This window comes from Anopheles cruzii, chromosome 3, assembly GCF_943734635.1.
Source record: "Anopheles cruzii chromosome 3, idAnoCruzAS_RS32_06, whole genome shotgun sequence".
Classification (NCBI taxonomy): Eukaryota; Metazoa; Arthropoda; class Insecta; order Diptera; family Culicidae; genus Anopheles; species Anopheles cruzii.
The window spans coordinates 56,244,892-56,266,203 of record NC_069145.1 but is presented as its reverse complement, the minus strand read 5'-3'; the positions used below and the strand labels follow the sequence as shown (position 1 = coordinate 56,266,203).

Sequence of the window (21,312 nt, the reverse complement as noted above, 5' to 3'; positions counted from 1 at the left end):
AGAAGATCAGCTATTCCGAATCGGACGCGCATGCATAGCTTTGATGTAGCTTCTTGCGGTAAAGCCGTTCTTGGTCCGCTCATTCTTCACTACCCAAGCCCATTCACAGGTTCCAGATCGTGCTAAGGACCTCGCCGTTTTTGTCGGCACACGGAAAATATAAGAAACCCCCGGTCCCGGGGGAGACAATGCACGATAATTTTTGTGTTCACCTTTTTTTTGCGAAGCATTTTTTGGGTCGTTTAGATGTTGTCAAAATTCAGAACGCAATCCGAAGAAGAAAAAAAAAGCTAGCGAGGAGACACTGAATTGTAGAACAATGTGACCATAAATTAGAATCATATTCTTGGGAGCAGCAAAATTAAGCGTTTTCCGGCGCAAGGATGCAGTATGAGGCATTCACAAAAACCTAGCATCATCATCAGTGGCTCTTAATGGGGTCCAGGGGTCGGGTCGAAAAAAGTCGGTGACTCAAAATTAACCGAATTCTGCATTTTGTTTACTTCCTTCCGTCCGATGACTGACTTTCGATTTCCTTGTGTCGTATCTCGGCCATTTTTTTTTATAATTTCATAAAATGCCCACAACAAAAAGCGAAAAGAAGCGAAAATCTTCATACGATGGCTGTGCCCATCCTGCAAACAAACAGAAAATAAATTAACCGAAAAAACACCGAACGACAAAGTAATGTTGGCTCATGTTTGCACATCTCATAAAAATAAATTGAAATTTACCGTCGAAAAACATTCGGCCCTAACGCGCGCGTCCGTACACCAACGGATCGTTACCAGACGCAGCAGCTGTCGGCCGCGGGGTTTGGCCCAAATCCGGCCGACCCTTTATGTGTGCGGTGCACCTCAAGTCCGATCGCTCGATGTATCCTGCCGGTGCACGAGATAATGAGTATTTATTGGTCGTGCAAACAACATAACGCGTCGGACACGATTAGCTTGTAGATTTTTGGAAAGGCCAAGCGCAACGAAGAGTGAACCCATTTGCTTTTCTGGGATCACCTTCATAGTTGAATCTCAGCATAAAAAAAGTTTAAGAGAAAGGCCCGCGATAAATCATGCAACAAATTTTCACACACATCAATTAATGACAATGTGAAATGGTGCAGCGATTAATTGTTAACCGACTTTAGATCCAATTGAGCAAAATTTGCAACAACTAGTGAGGCATTAGAGAGTCCTAAAAATTCCGATAACAGCGATTCTGTTAAAAATGTTATAATATTTCTGACACATGTTCATCGTTCCGAGTCTAATTTTCGAACGTGTCCTTGTCGTTTGCAATTGTTTTGTCCATAGTTCTGTTCCTGACTTTCTCTACTTATTTCATACTTTCTAAACTGACCTTACTCGGTAACTCATGCCTGCTACAAAAAAGAACATAAGTAATCATTATGACTGTGATTATTTATGTCTTGCTTGATGTTTTTACCGATTTTTCTTTTCAAAATCAAAGACAAAATCAATTGCACAACCAGATTTAAGGCCCGAAAATCCACCTCTCTGGAGGCTGTTGAAGTGTGAAACACGAACACTGTCACTACTTTTGTAAATAACCATTACACAACGGCGAGACGAAAGTTGTGCCAAACCGTAGTAGATGCCTGTGAACAGTGGATTAGAAATAGAAAGTAACAAAGTTTCCTTTTCACGCTCTTGTAATTTTATGCAAGACTGTCGCTACATAAGCCGATTCGCAACGATTATTGTAATTATTACTGTCTCGCCATCGGAACCCAGACGACGCGCTAAAAAAAAAGAACATAAACTAAACTAGACCTGTGCCAGTCGCAATTACTGCTGCTGGTAGCGGATGACGACGACGACGACGACGACGAAAAGTGACACAGTTTTGCTGCTGCATAATTATCCCACTGCCGGTCGCCGGCGACCTGTTGGTAAATGATTATTTTCCTTTGCCGTTGCTTCGTCGAATGCATCTGCCCCAGGAAAAAGTCCGCTTTTCCCGGGTGCTGCTGTGGTGGCAGAAGGCAGGACAACCTTGACGACGGAAGTGTGCCTTCGCACCTTCTCCCCTTCTCGGCCTCGGCTATAATTTGTCTCTCTCTCTCTCTTTTCCTTTTCAATTTTCCACTCGTTATCGCTAACCCACACGGTGGGCTTTTACATTCTAATGCGATTTGCGGCTGGCGGTTGGGACGGCCGCGCATCCCAGCGGTGAAATCGGTGCATCGATCGGTAAACCGGCGACGAGTGCAATTAAGAGCGTCTCCGTCAACGAAACCACGCGGCACGCGATGAAATGTGTCTAAGAAAGCTGCTAAAGACTTGAGCTGAAAGCATCTTCCGTAGCCCTTCGGCTATCATCGCCGGCTATTTATGATTGCAAGAAATTACAATTCGATGCCTAGAAAATAATATTTTCTTCAAACCAAAGAACATGAAAAGGCACATGCAAATTGTTACACTTTTATAATCGAACGCTAATCAAATGATAATTTATTTAAAAAAATTAAGTGGTCTATGCTTGAGAACAGACAAAGTTTACATATTACGTTGGCTAAAAAGTAATCCATTATTTTTGGGTGAAATTCAAAACTGTATTTAAGATGTTCCGATAGTCCGACTTGCGTTAAATATACACCGTCTATAGAATGCCTCATAATGCCTCTAGGCTTGGTTGTTATTGGCGAAAAACTCGAGTTATCCATTTTCACAATCCTTTTGTAATCTCCATTTTTCATCATTCAGGAAATTTTGTAATGCGCTAAAAAGGGTGTCAATCACTTGGCGCGAGGTCCGGACTATACGGTGGATGCATTAAAACTTCCCAACCAAGCTCCCAGACTTTCTGGCGAGTCACCAAAGACGAGCGTGACATTTCGTTGTCCTGGTGAAACACAAAACCTCTTTTGCCTTTAGCGTTAGCTGATTCTGGTCATTTCTGGTCAATTGCTAGCTTCGAACGGTGCAATAATTCACAGTAGAGATCTGAATTTAGTGTTTGGCTACACGGAAGCAACTCATAATAAACGATTCCTTATAATAAACGATCAACTTTGAATATTTCTATGATTTTATCGACGTTTTCGACGACGTGGCCACAAAAACAACGCACAATTTCAGTGGTCTAGCTTGAATTTTCGCCATTTTCAAAGAAAAACTGTAAAATGCACCGAATTTTCTCTTCGTTTACCTCAATTGTTAACACCCTGTAACTCACAAACGAATGGAACAAACAGAAACCAACGAAAGCATTCTTTTAAGTGTAAAGTATCAGCTTTTGAACGAGCCTAAACTTTAAACTGTACGGTCGATACTTCACGAAATATCGATCACTAAAGTCATCTACCAAAAAAAGTTAAGTATTTCTTTTTGGCCAACCTAATATTTCAATCATGTACAAAATGATTTAAATTAAATTGATTTAAATCCACGAAAGAATTAATAAGTTAACAATGTGCTATGTAATCATTATTGTTTATGTAGCTAATTTTTGCAATCACAAAACGCCCACGGCTATCGGCACTTCCTTCGAGGTCCAACTGTGTTTGGCTGAGGTCTACGTATCAACGAGGCGACAGAAAATCCTCTTCAAAGACGAGCGCCTTCAGTTACTATCTCTCATCGCCAGACGCCAGCTCTAGCCAGACGCTGGTGGTCAAGAAAGTAGGAAAGCGCCAGCCAGCCAGCCAGCCAGCAAGGTGACCCGAATGCTTTCCCCTGTTTTACCACTCCATCCTCAGCACCCGTGCCATCGGGGAATGCTGGGACCGGTGCAGGGTTTCAGGTGCAAACATGCAACAGGTGGCTCTCGGGGACCCAACGCGCAGCCGCGAGGTCGCTTTTACTTAGCACATTCACGGCCAACGGCGTCTCGGAGGCCAACTGCTTAACAGAGGACAAATCTGACAACGGTGGCCACTTTCTTGGGTCCATCTTTTGCTTCTCGGAGCCAACTTTCGCCGCGCTCGCGGATGATTGATCAATCGCGCTTTCATTTTTTTACCTCCCTCCCCTTCCGGATGGCCGTCCGCCTGCCAGATAACCAAAGCCGGCCGTCAAAGTGCAGGGAGCAGTTTTCAAACATGTTTACAGACCAGACGGGCCAGCGCCAGCGATGCAAAACGGTGCCGGTCGCGGCAAAACCAGTCACTCCCAATCAGCACTTTGGCTGCAGGAAATGACAGTCGATTGTTGGACATCGTCGTAATTAATCTCAGCCGCATCTCGGTCCTCGGTCGCAAGCGAATGGGCAAACTAACGCAACGAATGCCTCGCCCTTGAGAAGCCGTATCAATACTCCATTTTTTTTTTCTATTTACTTTACAACTAAACTGTGAGCCTGTCAGTTAGTTTTTCTTCTCAATCCCTATCCCCCGTGACTTCCGTGGCAGAGGTTGAGAATGGTACGCGATAAGTGGGTATATTGTGTAAATAAGCGGTTCGACAAAGTACTCGTCGGACCACTCCTTGGCTGGGGCTGATGCAGTATGATGCATAAATGCATTACGGGCTCGAAGAGTTTAGCTTATTCAGATTTATTTGATTGCTAATGAGTGGCCAAACAAGTGCATTTCAACAAATTGTTTGTCCCTCTCTTTAGAATAATAAACTATGTATGTATTGGAAAATCCCGAAATCGATTATTTAACTATTTGTCAGATAATAAGTATATTGAGTTTTAATATTTTTTTACTAAACTTTCAACTTATTTAAAACCGATACCTTTGGCAAACACTTCACAGAGTGTTAAATTACTTTAGCTTGATTCAAATACGTGATGCGTGTTCAAGGTTTTAAGTAGCATGCCAACGATCGTGGTGTCGCATTTCATTTCGTCACCGAAACGAAGAGATTATGGAGAAGAATGTAATGCAGCATGAGCCATGACACTTTGGATACGTGCTGTGCCTTACAAGCACCGTGAATGCTGTAAGGGATTAAACAACAAAACCGAAACTCATTTTCGACACTTCCTGCTTCCGGAACAAAGGCAACGTTTAACAGGCAACGAAAGTAGAAAGATGTTGAGGTTAAGAAAGCAAAACCTCACACCGACCCCGTCAACCCAATCACAACTGAAATTCCTCTCCTAAGTCAACCGTTTCATGCCGACCGTGCTACCGTGCTGAGTGCGTTTCGGATCGCTTGTCACCTCCAGGGCACATCGTAAAAAGTGGCCGTAGTTTAGGCATTTACCGGTGGAAGGCACGTTTTCGCTGACAAAGCTGATCGACAGCGCAGGGAACTGGGAGACACAAGACACTTCGACAGTTCGGTAGCAAGAAAGGCTAACAAAGAAAAAAAAAAGCTCATTAGACAGCAACTTGTTATGTAAATCCAATCCATTCCGCCTTAGCCTTCAGGCACTGCCCGGTTCATAAACTGTGGCCACCGGACGGTTGGCCCTGTCTACGGCGAGACAGAGAGAGGCGTAGCATGCAAAAAAGGAAGAATGTCCTAGAGAGTATATCGCCCGATGCACGGTTCATTGGTTGGCACCACGGGTTCATTACTTATTCATTCGTGAATCGGGCGATTTCCTGCCAGAAGTTTCTCTATTTCTGCTCCTTCCGCGACATATCGTCGCTCCCCAGTGGTCGTTTATCATGTTTTCCCCCCACCCATTTGTCTTTTCTCGGTTGACGAATGTTCGATAAAACACTCCAACACGAACTTCTAAGCGATCGCAGGGGGCTACTCCTTAAGAACGAACATAAATCTTCGTTGAAGAATTCGAAATCTAAACACGAAAGATGACGTGAGTGGAGGAGGACCTCGAAAACGGTCTACAAAGCAAAAAACGGAAGACGACATTACGCATCGGGCGGTTATGTTGGCCCCGACCGGGTTTATGGGGCCAATTTCTTGGGTCAATTTCTAAGCCACACGCTTGCCGGCAATAAAACCCGCCCAAATATGCGGTGCTCGGCTAGTGAGTCGATACATTGCGAAACAAAAACGAAACATATAAGTAAAAGCCACATTGGAGACATTTGCTGTCGATCTTGCGATCGTGTTCTGCGCCGTTGGCGGTTGGTATGATCTACTAGGTTGTTCATTAAGTTTTGACGTTCGATACCATAGGGCGCTGCTACAAGCCTAATTTTTTGGTACACTATTCAAATAAACGTATGTGAAGATCTTATTGAGCTGTATAACCAATATTTTGACTGGAGTATTGGGTTCCTGAAAGCTGTTTGCAAAATTGGTGCAGCATTCGCTAAAAACGCTTTCGAATGCGTCTTTCTTGACAACATTTAAAGCGTTTCCGATAGAATAAAGTAGATTTTGTGCATTGAATCATCACTATGGATGAGACTTGTGTCTATCACTATGATCCTGAATCAAAACACTCGGCTAAAGAGTGGTCTGAACCTGCTTCTTCGGCTGCGAAACGAGTTCGTGTCCAGAAATCGCCCAAAAAGGTGTAAGCGTCCGTTTTTTGAGATGCGAATTGAATTTTGTTGGCGGATTACTTGCAAACTGAAAAAAAAACAATAAATTTTTGTCATTGTTGTAACATTTTAGACAAACTGAAAGAGAAAATTTGTGAATGAAGACTCGGTTTGAAGAAGAAAAACAACCTTGCCAGAAGAGCATTTTGGAAATGTTCCAAAAATCCACGAAATAATGTTCGAATTGTTGGAGTATCCACCCTATTCACCAGATTTGGCCCCTAGCGACTTCCATCTGTTTTCAGACATACAAATAATCGTGCGCGGAAAGCATTTTTAAACAAATGATGACGTCATAACAGCTGTAAAAAATACTGTAACATGTCGATACTAAATGGCTTGTAAAAAAAGTAAGTGACCGATTGAAGTGAAACTTCACATACGTTCAGTATACCAATATGAAAAAAAAAATGAGACTAGTAGCATCGCCCTATGGTATCGAACGTCAAAACTTAATGAACAACCTACTCACTTTCGTTCGCATTTATGCTACTTGCCAGCGCCTCGATATTGCAGCCGAATTTCGTTCAAATTCTTTATGGGTAAAAAAAATGACAACCGAAAAGACACATGGTCACCAACTATGCCACTCTGCGTTTTGTTGTTGCTGCGTCCAACTGAGGCCTAAATATAAAAAGAACTAGACTAGCAAAACGCAATGACCTTACGTCTTGTTAGAAATTCGTTTGATTCACGCTCAAGGACTTGACGTTTTCCACTACGTGGCGTTGAAAGTCACGGCATTTTTGGAACATGAACAGAACACAGATTGTAATGTGATCGCCAGATTTCGTTGAACCTAGCTTAATAGTTTAAAGTTTAATGTTTCAAATAATCGGTAAATTTAAATATGTTTTAAATAAAAAATAAACAGTCTTCCGGTAGCATTTAAAAAAAATCATATTGCGACTGGGCGCTGGTGACAAATTTCACTCGCCAGTTAGATGAGATAAAAGAAAAGACAAATTGACACCAGAAATGTCCCACACCATGATGATGGGGAGGATATCTAAATGTGTGTCACCCTGTGGTCTGTGGAGCTGTCTGTATTAGATTCGTAAACTGCCATTTTTCGCTCCGTTATTCTCGGTTTTTGGAGGGAATCCAGTTTTGCCTCAATCGAAACATGAGATCATCCACCCGCTGGCCATCACCACACAAGCTGTGGACAGTGTGTGTGTGTGTATGTGTGCGAACGGCTCGCGATCACCTACCTCGTTTTCTCTGCCAGACTCGATTCCTTCTCTGTCTCATCGCCTTTTGGAGGGCTTGCTGCTGCGTTGGTCGCGGTATCTGAATGCGGTGATCTCACGGCGCGCGCTTTTGACCTCGCCGGCCGTGGGTTAAGTTGCAGCTGCCCATTGTCCTCCTTTCCCGACCCCCCACGGATAGGCCGCGGATCTTCTGCGTCGTCGATTGGCACGACAAGTGTTGACCTTTCGCCCAGTTAACCTTCCCCATTTGAGGCTCTCTCTCTCTCCCCGACAGCTGATGGTAATCCCTTCGCGATTGTTTCAGCAGTTGTTCCCACAGCGCACGCCGCGTGAGACGATAGTGAGACCCCATGGATGGAGGTGAGCCCGGGCCGCGAAGTGAGTTTGTCAGCATCCGACGGCGGATCAAACCGATGAGCGCGCTCACGAGGCGCGAGAGGATCAATTGCGTGATCGTCGTCGGTTCCAAAAGGTGGCCGCCAAACGCACACCAAACAAACAAATTGCGTGCACGGCGCGTCGAAAGTGTTCACTCATCGAAGGCGCGATCGTGAACCAAACACAAGAGCTTGCTATTTATAGAAGACCAACACTCCCGGACCAGGCGGAGTTTTGCGACACGGGTCGACACGGTTTTGGGCCACGAACCGAGACCCGTATGGGGGTATGCTAAAGTGCGAGGGCCATAGAAAAGGGCAAACATGTGGCCCGGTACGGTAGTAATTTCAAAAACCCGCATTCAAGTGGCCGCGGAGCGAACGGAACGTTGTCGATATCGCGAGAGGGGTTTCGAACGGATGTCCCATCCCAAAGCCGGGTCACAGACCGGTGGCTTTAGTGGAGCTGCTGTATTTCTTCTCCATCGGACAACCACCGTAGATGATGCAATTATATTTATTAGCTACCCGTAACAGAATTACATTTACTGATCCTTGTGAGTTGTGAATTACTCGGATTATGAAACCGGATTTTATGACCGGAGAAGTGGTGACCACAAGACGCCAATTATTGTCTCCAAATAAAACACAAAGTACAATGATCGATGTCTCAAAGAAATACCTTTCGTTTGGTTGAGGTTTTTTTTGTTGCTAATATTTTTGGTGTTCATTTCTTTCGTATTTCATATTGGAATGCATAATGTTTCAAATTATCTTCTTTCACTTCGATTTACATGTCCTTTTTTTGGTACTACTAAAGTGCTTTCTTTCTTGCTTCTTCGTGTCTTGCTTTGGCTAATTTTACTTAGAAGGCCTAGTGAAGAAACTTCCTCGTAATGGATGTAGCCAAGCGATCCAAGGGCATCTGAAGTACTTTGTAACATACTGTCTTTAGACAAGACGTACTATATTGTAAACCAATAACCAGCCCACAATCCAGGGTTTGTTAGTTCCTATTAAAGATTCAAAGTTGATGATCTTACGATTTTACCCAAATTAAGCAAACTGGCCATTATAATTCACCAATTAATGGTACAAAAATCAACCGTAAGAAAGTTGGCGAAATGTTTGTTGTTTACTACCCCGACTATCGTCTGCACCTTGCCAAGATTAGCCCATCTTTAAATAGCACCAACCACGGGCCGTGTAAAAAAAAAACAAGAGAGTGCATTATTCAATCCATTTTTATGGTAGCCAGCGCTCGCCAAAACAAACTTAAACCACCCGGAAACCGTTTTCCATAAGTAAACATCAACGAACATCACGCACGCACGCAGTTGTAAACAACTGTTGCGGCCAACGTACCGATTCGTGATATTTCGTACCGAAAAAAAAAATACCCACAACCGGTCGCTAATTAGAACAACGGAATTTGTTTTTCCCGGAATGCAAAGTACAAGTTTCTCCCTACCAGCTGCGATCATGCGGGGTGAGGAAAATTGTTTTTCCACGACTGCGTTCCGTTTAAAATCCCGCTACAAGCCGCTAGGAATACTACTGACCACGGTGGGCGGCGTTCAAGATTTACTTTCGATTTTTACTACCGAACGGGTCTTTTTTTGCGCGTTCCAATACCATGGGTCTGAAATACGAACTTTTTTTTACGAAGCATTTTTTCGTTACTATTTATGGGAAACAATTTATGAGGCCATTTGTTGTCGCTGTCGGCATCGCTGGCGTCTTGGCGAAGAAGTTTGCTGTAAATAATGCTGGGCTGCAAGCCGCAAACCACTTGCGGCTTGGAGTTCAAGAGCACCCCGGCTCGAAGTACTTCCGGAGAATGTAGCGAGATTTTCATTGCGCTGACATTGGACCGTTTGAGCCCCACGGTGAGGGCGAGCCCCGGAAGATGTGTTGGATGGTGAATGGATGTTTTAAGGAATGACCCACCCATCTGCCACAATGTTACGTTTAGGATGCTATTGGCTAACGTTTGGCGTGCCACACTCGCAACACTTTAGCAAGAATTAATTGTTGCTTCATTTTGTGTTGCTGGGAATGTTGGCGCTTGGTTGGACCATACGGCTGCGCTGTATACAGTAATTAACGGGCTCTGCAGTTCGAAGAATCCGTCATTTACCAGCCAACGTTGAGCTGTTGATGGACCATTTCCTCGCTGCGTTTGTTGTTAGCATAACACTAAAGAGCGGAAGGCAAGAATCATGCTCTCGGATGCCTAAAGTGGAGCCAAAATGTGTTAATGACCGAGCAGTTTTGCTTTGATCGTCTGTAGCTGTTTAATGAACGTAAATTAAATGACTGATTGAAATTTTACTGGCGCGACTTAATGTGTCTTTAATACGATAAATACGAAGACGAATCTGTTTTGATAACTTGTGTTTGAACTACGAAAACTATCATGTACAGGGTGCGTAATCACGACAGGGAATATTTATGTGTTGGAAAACTCCGCCACTTGTCAGTCGATTTTCACAAATCAACCCGATTCTGAAACGTTAATCTGTGCCACTTTACTCATGAAAACACCATGAAGTGAAAAACACCCATAAAAAGGGCCGCTTTTTGTGTGTTTAATGGAGGCGGTCATTTGAACGATATGGTATTCTGAGTGAATTGTTAATAAACGGCATTCTATACCCTAAGTAAATCTTGTTCATTTGCCAAAATCGACTGAAAAACGGCGGAGTTGTCCATTATTAAAATATCCCCTGTCTTGATTACGCACCCTGTACATAATTTCGTCTCCATTTTGCATTCTCCTTCGTTTATGCTGTTTGATTTTTTATGGTTTACTTTTTAATTGGCCGTTTCTGCTTCGCATACAAAAGGGCATTTCTCGGAACCCAGGACCTTCGTCGGCTAGCTAACTATCACCAGGTCCAGTCGATCAAAGCCTCCATCCGGGAGTTCGGCCTTATCACCGCCACGCACACAACCGTAAAATGTTGTTCAAAAAGGACGTCCGGTCCGGAAGGACAGGAAAGTTCATTGCCCGCCGAGGTCGGCCCAGACCCCGACCGGGACCGGATCCTGGCCGACGACGTCGGGGTCGGGATCGGATTACGTAAAGTGCTCTCTCTCGGTTCGCAAACTCCAGCCGCAAATGAACCGCCCATCCGGTGACCCACTTCTGCGTTGAGCTGAGCGAGAAAGTCGCCCGGGAGCGACAGAAAGAGAGCCACCGTGGAAAATCGATGAAAAGCCGGCAGAATGATCTCCCTCCGGCACCCCCCCCCCCGTGTCGCGCGCGCAGTGAACCAAAAACGCATTCACCCGAACCAGACACCAGACAGACAACCTTTTTGTGTGGTGTCGTCCGGTTTGACACTCTTCACTGTGTGCGTTCGCGAGAATGTCAAACGTGGGAGGGAATGAGAAAAAACTCTCATCCCTCCCGGCCCCCGCGAGAAGCAGAACGAAAAACGGGTCGAACGGGTAAACATGTCGAAGGTAAACAAACGCAAACACAGACACACCTTTGGCACCGCCACAATGACGTAGCGACGCTGAACACAGAGACACGACCTCCCTGCTCTGGCGATCGACCGGTGATCAAAGTTTGCGGTCGCAAAACGGTTCAATCGGCAGTTCGGCCCAAACGATGCTGCGCGTCGGAGATCTTCTCTCGGATGGCTTTTAAATGTAAACAAAACAGAAAATTTCAACGGGGTAGAAAGAAAAGGCGCACCCTTCATGGTGTCATCGAAGGATCAAAGGTCTTCGAAAACATGGGGTCGACACACGCCACTCGAATAGTTCTCGCGCCTTCTCGACGGTGAGCCGTCGAAGAGGCTCATCTCAGCTCGTCTCGGTTCCGACTGCTTTGCGCTTTCTATTCCTGTCCTGTCCTCGAGATTGTTTCGAGCGGAATCTTTACTAATTCAACCGCCCAGTAGTTTACTAGCTCGTAATGTGAAAGGGAGGATGGAACGGATTTAGCTCATCTTGTCTGACGGATCAGGTTGTACTTTACTTTCGCTTCTGTGTGAGGAATGAGGGCTCAACCTACAAGTAGAGCATCAAATTTCATTTACGGCTGACGATTCCTTAACGGCGATCTACATACTAGGCTGCTCATTAAGTTCTGAGCTTTTTCAACAGAGGGTACTGCTACGAGGCTGATTTTTTTTTGTGATATTGGCACACTCTTCAAATGAACGTTTGTGAAGTTTCATTTCAATCGGTCACTTGATTTTTTTTTTACAAGTCATTTAGTATCGACATGTCACAGTATTTTTCACAATGGAAAAAATCAAGTATCGTGCAGTGATTTCATTTTTATTTTTGAAAGGTTTAAAAGCAAAGGAAAAAAATGAACGAATGTTGAACGTGTATAAGGACTCTTCACCTTTAATTAGGGGGTTAAAAGGTGGTTTTCTGAGTTTAAACATGGTCGTAGTAGCCTTTAAGACGATCCATGGCAAAAACGTCAAAAAACAGACACAACACCCGAAATCGTAAAACAATACAGGATATCGTTTTCGAAAATCGTCCAAACACGGATAGAAAGAAAGTACAAGACCTAGCCATCTCATTGAGCGGTATAACCAATATTTTGAATGATGTTTTGGGTTTCAGAAAGCTGTTTGTAAAATGGATGCCGCATTCGCTAAAAACGCATTCGAATGCATCTTTCTTGACAACATTTAAAGCATTTTCGATAGGATAAAGTGGATTTTGTGCATTGAATTAACACTAGGGATGAGACTTAGGTCTATTATCATGATCCTGAATCAAAACAAGAGGCTAAAGAGTGGTTCGAACCGTTTTCTTCGGATCCGAAACGAGTTTGTCCAGAAATTGACTAAAAAGGTGTTAGCATCAGTTTTGTGGGATGCGAATGGAATTTTGCTAGCGAATTACTTGTAAATTGATAAAACAATAAATTTTGATAATTTTTGTAACATTTTAGAGCAACTGAAAGCGAAAATTCGTGAAAAAAGACCCGGTTTGCAGAAGAAAGACAACCCCTTTCATCAGGGCAACGCACCATGTCAAAAGAGCATTTAAAAATCCATGAATTAAAGTTCGAATTGTAGGAGTATCTACCCTATTCACCAGATTTGGCCCCTAGCGACTTCCATCTGTTTTCAAACCTAAAAAAAATCCTGCGCGGAAAGCGTTTTTTATCAAATGATGACGTCATAGCAGCTGTAAAGAATACTGTGACGTGACAAAAATACTGTCGATACTAAAATGCTTGTAAAAAAGAAGTAAGTGACCGATTGAAATGAAACTTTCCATACGTTCATTTAAAGAGTGTACCAATATCACAAAAAAAATCATCATCAGCCTCGTAGCAGTGCCCTCTGTTGAAAAAGCTCAGAACTTAATGAGCAGCCTAGTACGCAATGCTCGACAATCATCCGGCGATTAAAAAGTGTCTAGTTCGCACCAACCACCGCATTCAGCGCCCATGTACTTGATGTTAAGCACCAGTTTATTAAACTTGGAACGTATTTTGCGACAAATGCTTGCAGCGCAATAACGGATTAAATAACGAAGAATCACCGTGCCTTTGCACGGAAACTCCCATAAGCCGTGAGGAACCCCGCCGAAAACAGTGGCCGATTATGCTGACTCGTCCCGGGCTCTCGTCTCTCGGGGCCACAAATTTCCCACCAGATGGGTGTGTGGGGCTATATACCATGTGCCCTGCAGCTCGGAGATATCCATTGGGCCAAAGGCAAAACGAATAGAGTACATATTTCGACGATGACTCATCGGCATGCCCGTTGGCGCGTGATATGCGCGCGCGCGCGAGCACGCTTGATAACGCAACGCAACAAAAACGTTGCAAAAATGTGCTCGTCGTTTGCGGTTCCGATTACTTTTCCTTGTTAAACCGAAGACTGCGTTGGTTGCAGAAGTAACAGCGGACAGATGTTTTGAGTTTATACACCGCATCCAAACCATTCTCTTATATTTCATTCCAAACTAATGAGCAACGCGACAAAAACGCAATATTTGGTAACGGAACGAGAAGGGACCACCGAATGCTACCAAATCTGATGACCTCCAATACTCACTGCGCTTCTACACTCAATAATGTCCATCAGTTAAGCCACCTCCCTGGCCTCCCCGCCGCGGGCTTTGCTGGTCAATTTGCATTTCTGCCGCTGGCAAGCACCGAGGCCACCGAGCAGTGAGGTGGTTTTCCATTTGGTTTGAGTAAACGATTCCCGCACCACTTTCCCGTGATGGGCGGCGCACAACGAGCTCAAACTCATCGCGATACGCACCGGATCGTGGAGCGTTTGTTCTTGGACATCCGCCAACCACGTGCGGGGTCACAAACGGGTCCGAAAAAAAACCCGACCAGCAGTAAAGCGGGGTGTACTGATCCAACCTCCACTTCAATTGGCCGCTGCTGGCCGCATGGACTTTTGCGAAAAACAGGATCAGGAGAGGTGAAATTCCACAAATGTTCCACGGCGTGGTGGAAGGCTCCTTTTGTTTTTGGGATTCGAGTTTCGGCGGCGGACCGGCGGCGGATGAATGGACGCGGCGGCGAAGAGGGAAGTGTTGAAGTGTGTTAAATAAAGTAAACAAAATCAAATACATACAAGTGAAGTGGATTCACGTACGACTTGAGAGATGTTTTCCCGCAGCTGGGCCGCCATCCCCGGCTTGTTGAGGCCCCGAGTGAACTTCCGCTCCGTCATTGTTGATGTTCCGTCGCGGCCTTCTCTGATGAGCACGCAGCAAGTCTCGGTGACGGTGATGCTGCTGCTGTTATGGTTTTTATTTCCAACGCACTCTTTCTGTGCGCGCTTTTATTCAATTCGTTGGTCCCGGGCTTCCGGCAATTTAAAAACGGCTGGTTGAGAACACGTTCACACGCACGCACGGACGACGCAATATATCCGGGTTGGGCACCGGCTTTGTCACGGCCCAAACCACTAGATGGGGGGACAGCAAAATCTAAATCATGCGGGGTACGGCCCACGAATAGCTTTACATTTCGGTTTCACCGTCGGTCACTAAATTCACGATTTAGGCTACTCATTCAAGCAGCTGGCCCGGTGGCTAATGGAATTTTCATTTCATCCACTTTTTCCACTAATCCACACTTTTGCCACTATTTTTCACTTTCGATGCCTACTAAAATAATCCACCGGAAGCCAAGCAAGGGGTTGACGAGCTTGTGCAATTGGTTTGTGAGATAATTGATTTGCATTACCGGCCCACTTTCTCACTTCTCACGGTGGGCTCACTCACACCACACACACACAGGCACACTTCTCGGGTGTTTTCGTCTTGATTCGTACGTTAGACACACAAAGAAACCGGTCCTGGGGGGACACAACTCACAGTTTCAGACACGCACCTGTCATAGGATGCGAGCGAGCGAGGATCACGCATCTTCCGACTCGGGGAAGTTGGTTTTTTGTTGCTTCGAACTTCGGACCATACCTAGAACGGTTTTATTCTCGGCGCTCGCTGGTCGTTATCACTTCAAACACACACGCGCGCGCGAACACACAGCGCATTTGCATGCCGAGCTCACCATTTGTGTCACCATCTCGTCTCGTCGACGACGATTGTTGGACCGCTGAACCGGAACGCAATCAATCGTCTGACTGGCTGGCGGTAGGATTCGATTATACATGCCCGGCCATCTCGTCACGCGCATTTTGAACCTACACCAATCGCGCTAGAAAACAACAATATCAACCGCGATTCACAGCAACAACTGTCAGGATACGCGTGAGCCGTGAGCAGGAGGCACGCACACCACCAGCAGAAGGTGAGATGAGTTCCACCCATAAAGGTCTTTCCTGAGGAATCGATTGCTCGTGCGGAGCTAAGCCTCTTGGAAGTGTGCCGTTTTTGCAAACGCGTTTCGAAAATGGTTTGCAGAACCTCGGCACAACACACTGATAACAGAAAGCAGAGGCACAACAAATCCACTGTTCAACCAATTCAACCAACCGTTCTGCAACAACTGAGCGTTCCGCGTTCCATTTGCAACCCTACCACACCACTGTGGGGAATTCGTAGGAGCTGGCGGACATATTTCGTCTTGCTTTCGGTCTTGTTTCAACGTTTTTATTTTCTTTGCGTGTGTTTTGATTAACATTTTTTGTGTAATACACGCGTTCAAGTATAATAAATAATCTTCCATTTTAAGGTACTTAGAATATTCAAACATTTTATTTGGGTCGTCTGCAGTTATCAAATTTCTGATAAAAGTCTAATGCCGTATGAGTGTAAAAAATGTTGCTGGGAATTTTGAGAGTTATTACCATTCGAAGTATCGAACGCATGAACTAATTCTGAAACGTTTGATGGATGCAAATACAAACAAACTTTTGATACAAACTTTATGAAATACATAATCAATCGCAAAATCATCATCAATGTTTTCCTTCGTGATAAAAAAAATCTTCAAGTTAGTATCGCTTGTTATGGGTTTTTCGCGTTAAATTAGCTGATTAAAGTTGGTTTTAAATAGTAATTTTTATCAACGGTTGGCTGATCAATTCTCGAAATCGGTACACAACGCAGAAGGCTGAAAATTCGGGTCGGATCGTACATAGCTTATCTAGTTTAGAAAAATAAAACTACAATCCTCAAATTTTTAATAGCTTTATGGCCGCCCTTTCCCCATAGTGCGCATAGTGTTGCGTGTTTTGTCTGTGTGTAAGTGAGATCTAGGAATTGGATGAACTTTGTTGTTGTTTTAAAGACGCGAAATGAATGCGTAACAATGAGCGAATGAACTGCGAAAGGATGGGGAAGGAAAGGAATTTCTTTTGAAGTATTTTTGTTCTTTTCGAGTTTTTAGTTAAGTTATTTCAGCATTCAATGTAATGCAAAAAGTATACCGTTAGGCGCACTTGGATTTGTACCATTACGCCAACCCTATTTGGATTTGACGTTTCCTGACGGTCGATGGTACTTTGACAGCTCGAACCCGTCTCCGCAACATTTTTTTTCCTGGCTGCTCAAATCAGACTTTGTTTTGCAATAAAGGACCGCAATCCGCGTTGATCCGTGTTGTGTGGCCAAATTTAGTTTCATTGTAGCACAGCGGAACGGAGGTGACGGTTTCGACGGCGCCTTTTGGCAGCTCTGCAAAGGCAAACGTGTACTGTTGCTGATTTTGTCGTCGATCTGCCATTTATCGCGTAGTCGAAGCGAGGGAAGTCTTAGCCATCTGCGCGATTGGAATGCAGCCTTAGCTCGGCACTGAAAATGAACGCACGTCACTAGCTTGCGCCGGAACGGGAAGAAATCTACGTCATCGCAGTTATTTATTTTGGTTCGCGCGCGTAGAACCGTCGGAACGTAGTGGCGAAGAAAGTCGCGCGCGCCAATTGTAGGCCAGTGTCCGTGTGGCATGGAGGACGAGCTGGAAGATAAGATACTCTATCAGACGCTGTCCAAGTCGCACATGAAGCTGCTCTCGAAGTTCGCCGTCGGCGTTACGCCGCTCAACAGCTCGCTCAGCTACGCGTGGAAGGTGATGCGGGTGTATCTGCTCAAGCCGGAAGTGCTGATCGCCGGCCTGCTGATCTGTCTGTTCGTTCTCTACCTGCAAGCGGCCGAAGTATGGAGCCGCGGGTTTATCGGCCGCATCAGCAGCTCACTCGGGCTGGGCAAAGGAACGGGACGCTCCGGGAAGCTGGCCCTGCTGGCGTCGGGCCCCGAGAAGCCCAGCTGGGACGAACGAGCTACCGGAAGTGCCGTATACGCCGTACAAGGTCGTCGAGCGAAAATGGAGGATAGGTAAGAGAAGCGGTTCGCGGTTCCAGCCACTTCGCTAATGCGTATTTACCGATATAACCTGACTGATAAAAGGTACTTGGCGGAGATTCTCCCCTCCGTGAGCTTGGAGGGGCACGCTCCACGCTCCGCTGCGATAAGCAACGTAACCGGTTAACGCCCCTAATGTGTCCCCGTGCTGGGTTTTGTGTATTTTTAGACAAATCTTCGTTGGCGATGGCGGCGTTTGCGCCAATCACCAACTGGGTCACGCACGCACGGATGCACAGATCGCACGATTTTTCGTTTCCGTTCACCCTTCGAACATTCAAGTTTGGTGAAGCTCAATATGCTTTTTCACGTAATAGATCGTTCGAATGCTTTCTCTTCGAGTTGCAGCCTCAACGGGTGCAGCGGGTTTTGGTTTGTATCAGACAAAGATTGGGGCGCGTATCGCGATGTCACCTTCGGGTGACACTTCAACAAGAACGGAATGACTAACTAGGAATCCCACGGGACGACAGGCCTCTGCTGTGGTCTTGTATATGATTGGTCTTTGTTTTTTTACTCAAAGTTCGTAAAGATCGCGATCATCATCTAAGACGAGTGAAAATGATGTTCTTTGATTGAAATTATCCTTTCATGTCTATTCCTTTTCATTTATTTGTTTTTACTTTTGAAAGGTACGTGATTAGCGAAGATATCAACAAAACCGGCATCTCGCTGTTTGCCATCTTCGACGGGCACGGCGGTGAGTATGCGGCCGAGTACGCCAAGAACGTGCTGGTAAGAAACATCAACCAAAAGCTGACCCAGTCATCCGCAATCGCCGATGGTGGAGCACCGGTGGATGGAACTGGCGTGGATGCTGACTGTGCACCGAAAGTAAACGGGGAAGGTGCATCGGCCACGACACCGAAGGAAGAAATCAACGAACGCTACAAATTGAACAGTGGAGCAGGGACTCTTGCGGCCTCCGCTTCAGCAGATGGAGTCCAACGGCGGCAATCGTTTCGCAAGTCGAAAACGGAAGACACCATCGGGACAGGGAGTGCCAGTGGCAACAGCATCAACAGCAACCACATCAGCAGCAGCAATCAACAGCTGGAAAATGATCTGTTGAGTAAATACATGGGAAATGCTTCCCCGGCTCGTCAGCAGATGAAGAAGAGTTTACTGAACGGAACGGGACTCAGTGGCAGTGGCGAGCAGACGGAAGCGAAACCGAAGACCTACGATGCGCGGTGCTACGTGCAGAATGGGAGCATCAATTTTGGCAAGATCCTTACCGACGAGGTACTAGCGGCTGACCACGACCTCGTCGAAACGGCCAAACAATTGGTAAGAACTATTTCCATACGGAAAAAGAACCCGACCCGAAATTTGATATCCTTCCTGTTATAGTGTTCCTTTAGGATGGAACTAATTTCCGTGATCGGTGTCGTAATCGTTTTCTTTGTTTTCTGCAGACGGACTTTGCTGGCACCACTGCCCTGATAGCCGTGATACACCGCACCAAGCTGATCGTGGCGAATGTGGGCGATTCGCGGGGTGTTATGTGCGACCACAAGGGTAACGCCATACCACTCTCATTCGATCACAAACCGCAGCAGGTCCGAGAGCAGAAGCGAATTGCGGACGCGGGTGGTTTCATTGCCTTTAAAGGTGTTTGGCGTGTGGCCGGCATTCTGGCGACGTCCCGTGCCCTGGGTGACTATCCGCTCAAGGAGAAGAAACTGGTCATTGCTGATCCGGACGTGCTGTCGTTTGATTTGGTAGATCACAGGTAAATGCAATTACGTTTGTTTCAAATTGTTCGGAATGCTCGTCAATCATTTACCATTTTCCTTTTTTTGTATTGTTCAATTTTCAGGCCCCAATTTCTTATCTTAGCCTCCGATGGACTGTGGGATACGTTCACGAACGAGGAAGCGGTGGCGTTTGTGCGCGAGAGGCTCGATGAACCACATTTGGGTGCCAAAAGCATTGCTCTACAGTCGTTCCGTCGCGGTTCGGTTGATAACATCACTGTGCTAGTGATCGTACTAAAGAACGGCAGATTTGAAGTAGGATCGTCAAGTCAAAATTGAGCGATATGTCTTGTAATCCCGCAGGAAGGAGATCGCGAGTAAACGCGAGATCGTACCCTCTGATGATGATTTGTTGATTTCATGTTTGCTGTGTTGCGATAAGATAAGATTAGTGTTTCGTTTCTGTCCATTTATTTGTCAAACAGATCTCTTGAAGCACCACTTGTGACACGCATCTAAAGAAGTCAAATTTTGTTAGTTCTTTGACATCTCGGCATCGCTTTCAGATCTTGATTCCTGAACACTGGATGACTAGTTCAACCTTTTTGACGTTCAATATCCCTCTCCTTACATAGGTTTGTTTGTCTTCGATTTCGATTTTAAATTGTTTCACTCACGGCCGACATTTGGCACACAGTTTCCTGTCTCACGTCCTCAAACCGATCCCGAAATTCTATTGCGTGAATCGTGAAGGAATTCAACGACGCTCGCCTGTGAGACACTCTTGCCTCCTCCATTCGGGGAATGTCTTCGGTACAAAAATAAATCCCACCGGAGACCGCCGCCGTGGTTCCCATTTCTTTTCCGTCTCAAGATTCGATCAGCTCGCCCGATCAGGCCCGATGTGAGTACGTTTGTTACGCGCGCGCTTAATCGAACCCCCTGGTTCCTGGTTTGGGTACCACGGGCGCATTCCCACGGGAAGATCGCGACAGATCGCGACGCTCCACGACGGTGATTAGTGTTGGCCGCGTTGTCGGTCGGTTTGGGACGCCCCGGCAACGAGATGCGAGGGCTTCGATTCTCGACCGATGGCGGTTTCGATCTCGCTCGCAGATTACCGACTCTCAAATCGCCGCCGGGGGGGTCCTGGAAGTATTGGTGTGGCTGGCGGCCCACAGATCAACCACCTTTTCTTTCAGGCAACGGAGGAGATAACGTTCTCAATGTGGTACGAGACTTTGGAATGCGTTTTGCTCTTTCGAGCTCTCTTCCGTCGCTCCGTTTGCTTTCCGTATCCGGAATTCTTGTTTGCCTATTTGCTCTTCTCCGGTGCTATGCTCTCTGTTTACACAGCACAGCAGCATATAGTGAGCGAACACAAGGTAGGAATATATTGGGTTGGGGAAAAAGAAATCCATTAGTTTTGCGTGAGTTTCAAAACTGTATTTATACATCTATAATAATCCGATTTGCGTCAAATATACACCATTTGGTTGGAAAATTTGTTGCCTTTTTCAATGATAGATTCACAATGCCTCTGTTTCAAAAGGCTTGGTCGTTATTGGGGAAAAACTCTATCAATCCAATTTCCCCATTCCTATCTTGATCTCAGTTATTCATCACTCAGGAAATTTTGTAATGCCCGAAAAAGGTGTCAATCGCTTGGTGAAAGGTCCCAACCAAGCTCCCGGACTTTTTGGCGAGTCACTAAAGATGTGCGTATTATTTCGTTGTCCTGGTGGAACACAAAACCTCTTCTGGCTTCTTGTGGCCCTTTCTGATCAATCGCTAGCTTCAAACGG

General features: G+C 45.5%; 2 protein-coding genes across 2 annotated transcripts in view; one reads left to right on the top strand and one right to left on the bottom strand.

Moving 5' to 3' along the window:
- Positions 1-14,710, bottom strand: part of LOC128274467 (dedicator of cytokinesis protein 9) — a 90,972-nt gene extending 76,262 nt beyond the window's left edge. Inside the window, exon 1 of the mRNA XM_053012681.1 lies at positions 14,612-14,710. Coding sequence (XP_052868641.1) covers positions 14,612-14,710 — 99 coding nt within the window. The remainder of the gene's footprint in view (positions 1-14,611) is intronic.
- A 2,371-nt stretch (positions 14,711-17,081) lies between these two features.
- LOC128272037 (protein phosphatase 1L) lies at positions 17,082-20,017 on the top strand. The gene is made up of 4 exons (XM_053009749.1): positions 17,082-17,780; positions 18,440-19,097; positions 19,226-19,542; positions 19,630-20,017. The coding sequence occupies exons 1-4, from the start codon at positions 17,392-17,394 to the stop codon at positions 19,844-19,846; spliced, it is 1,581 nt and encodes a 526-aa protein (XP_052865709.1). The 5' UTR covers positions 17,082-17,391; the 3' UTR covers positions 19,847-20,017.
- The last annotated feature ends 1,295 nt before the right edge of the window (positions 20,018-21,312 follow it).

What these genes read in the sequence shown, in the direction of transcription:
- LOC128272037 (XM_053009749.1), top strand. Translation starts at nt 17,392, where the DNA reads ATGGAGGACGAGCTGGAAGATAAGATACTCTATCAGACGCTGTCCAAG. An exon ending in TCGAAACGGCCAAACAATTG is followed by an intron (nt 19,098 to 19,225) that starts GTAAGAACTATT and finishes TGTTTTCTGCAG; the next exon opens with ACGGACTTTGCTGGCACCAC. An exon ending in TTTGATTTGGTAGATCACAG is followed by an intron (nt 19,543 to 19,629) that starts GTAAATGCAATT and finishes TTCAATTTTCAG; the next exon opens with GCCCCAATTTCTTATCTTAG.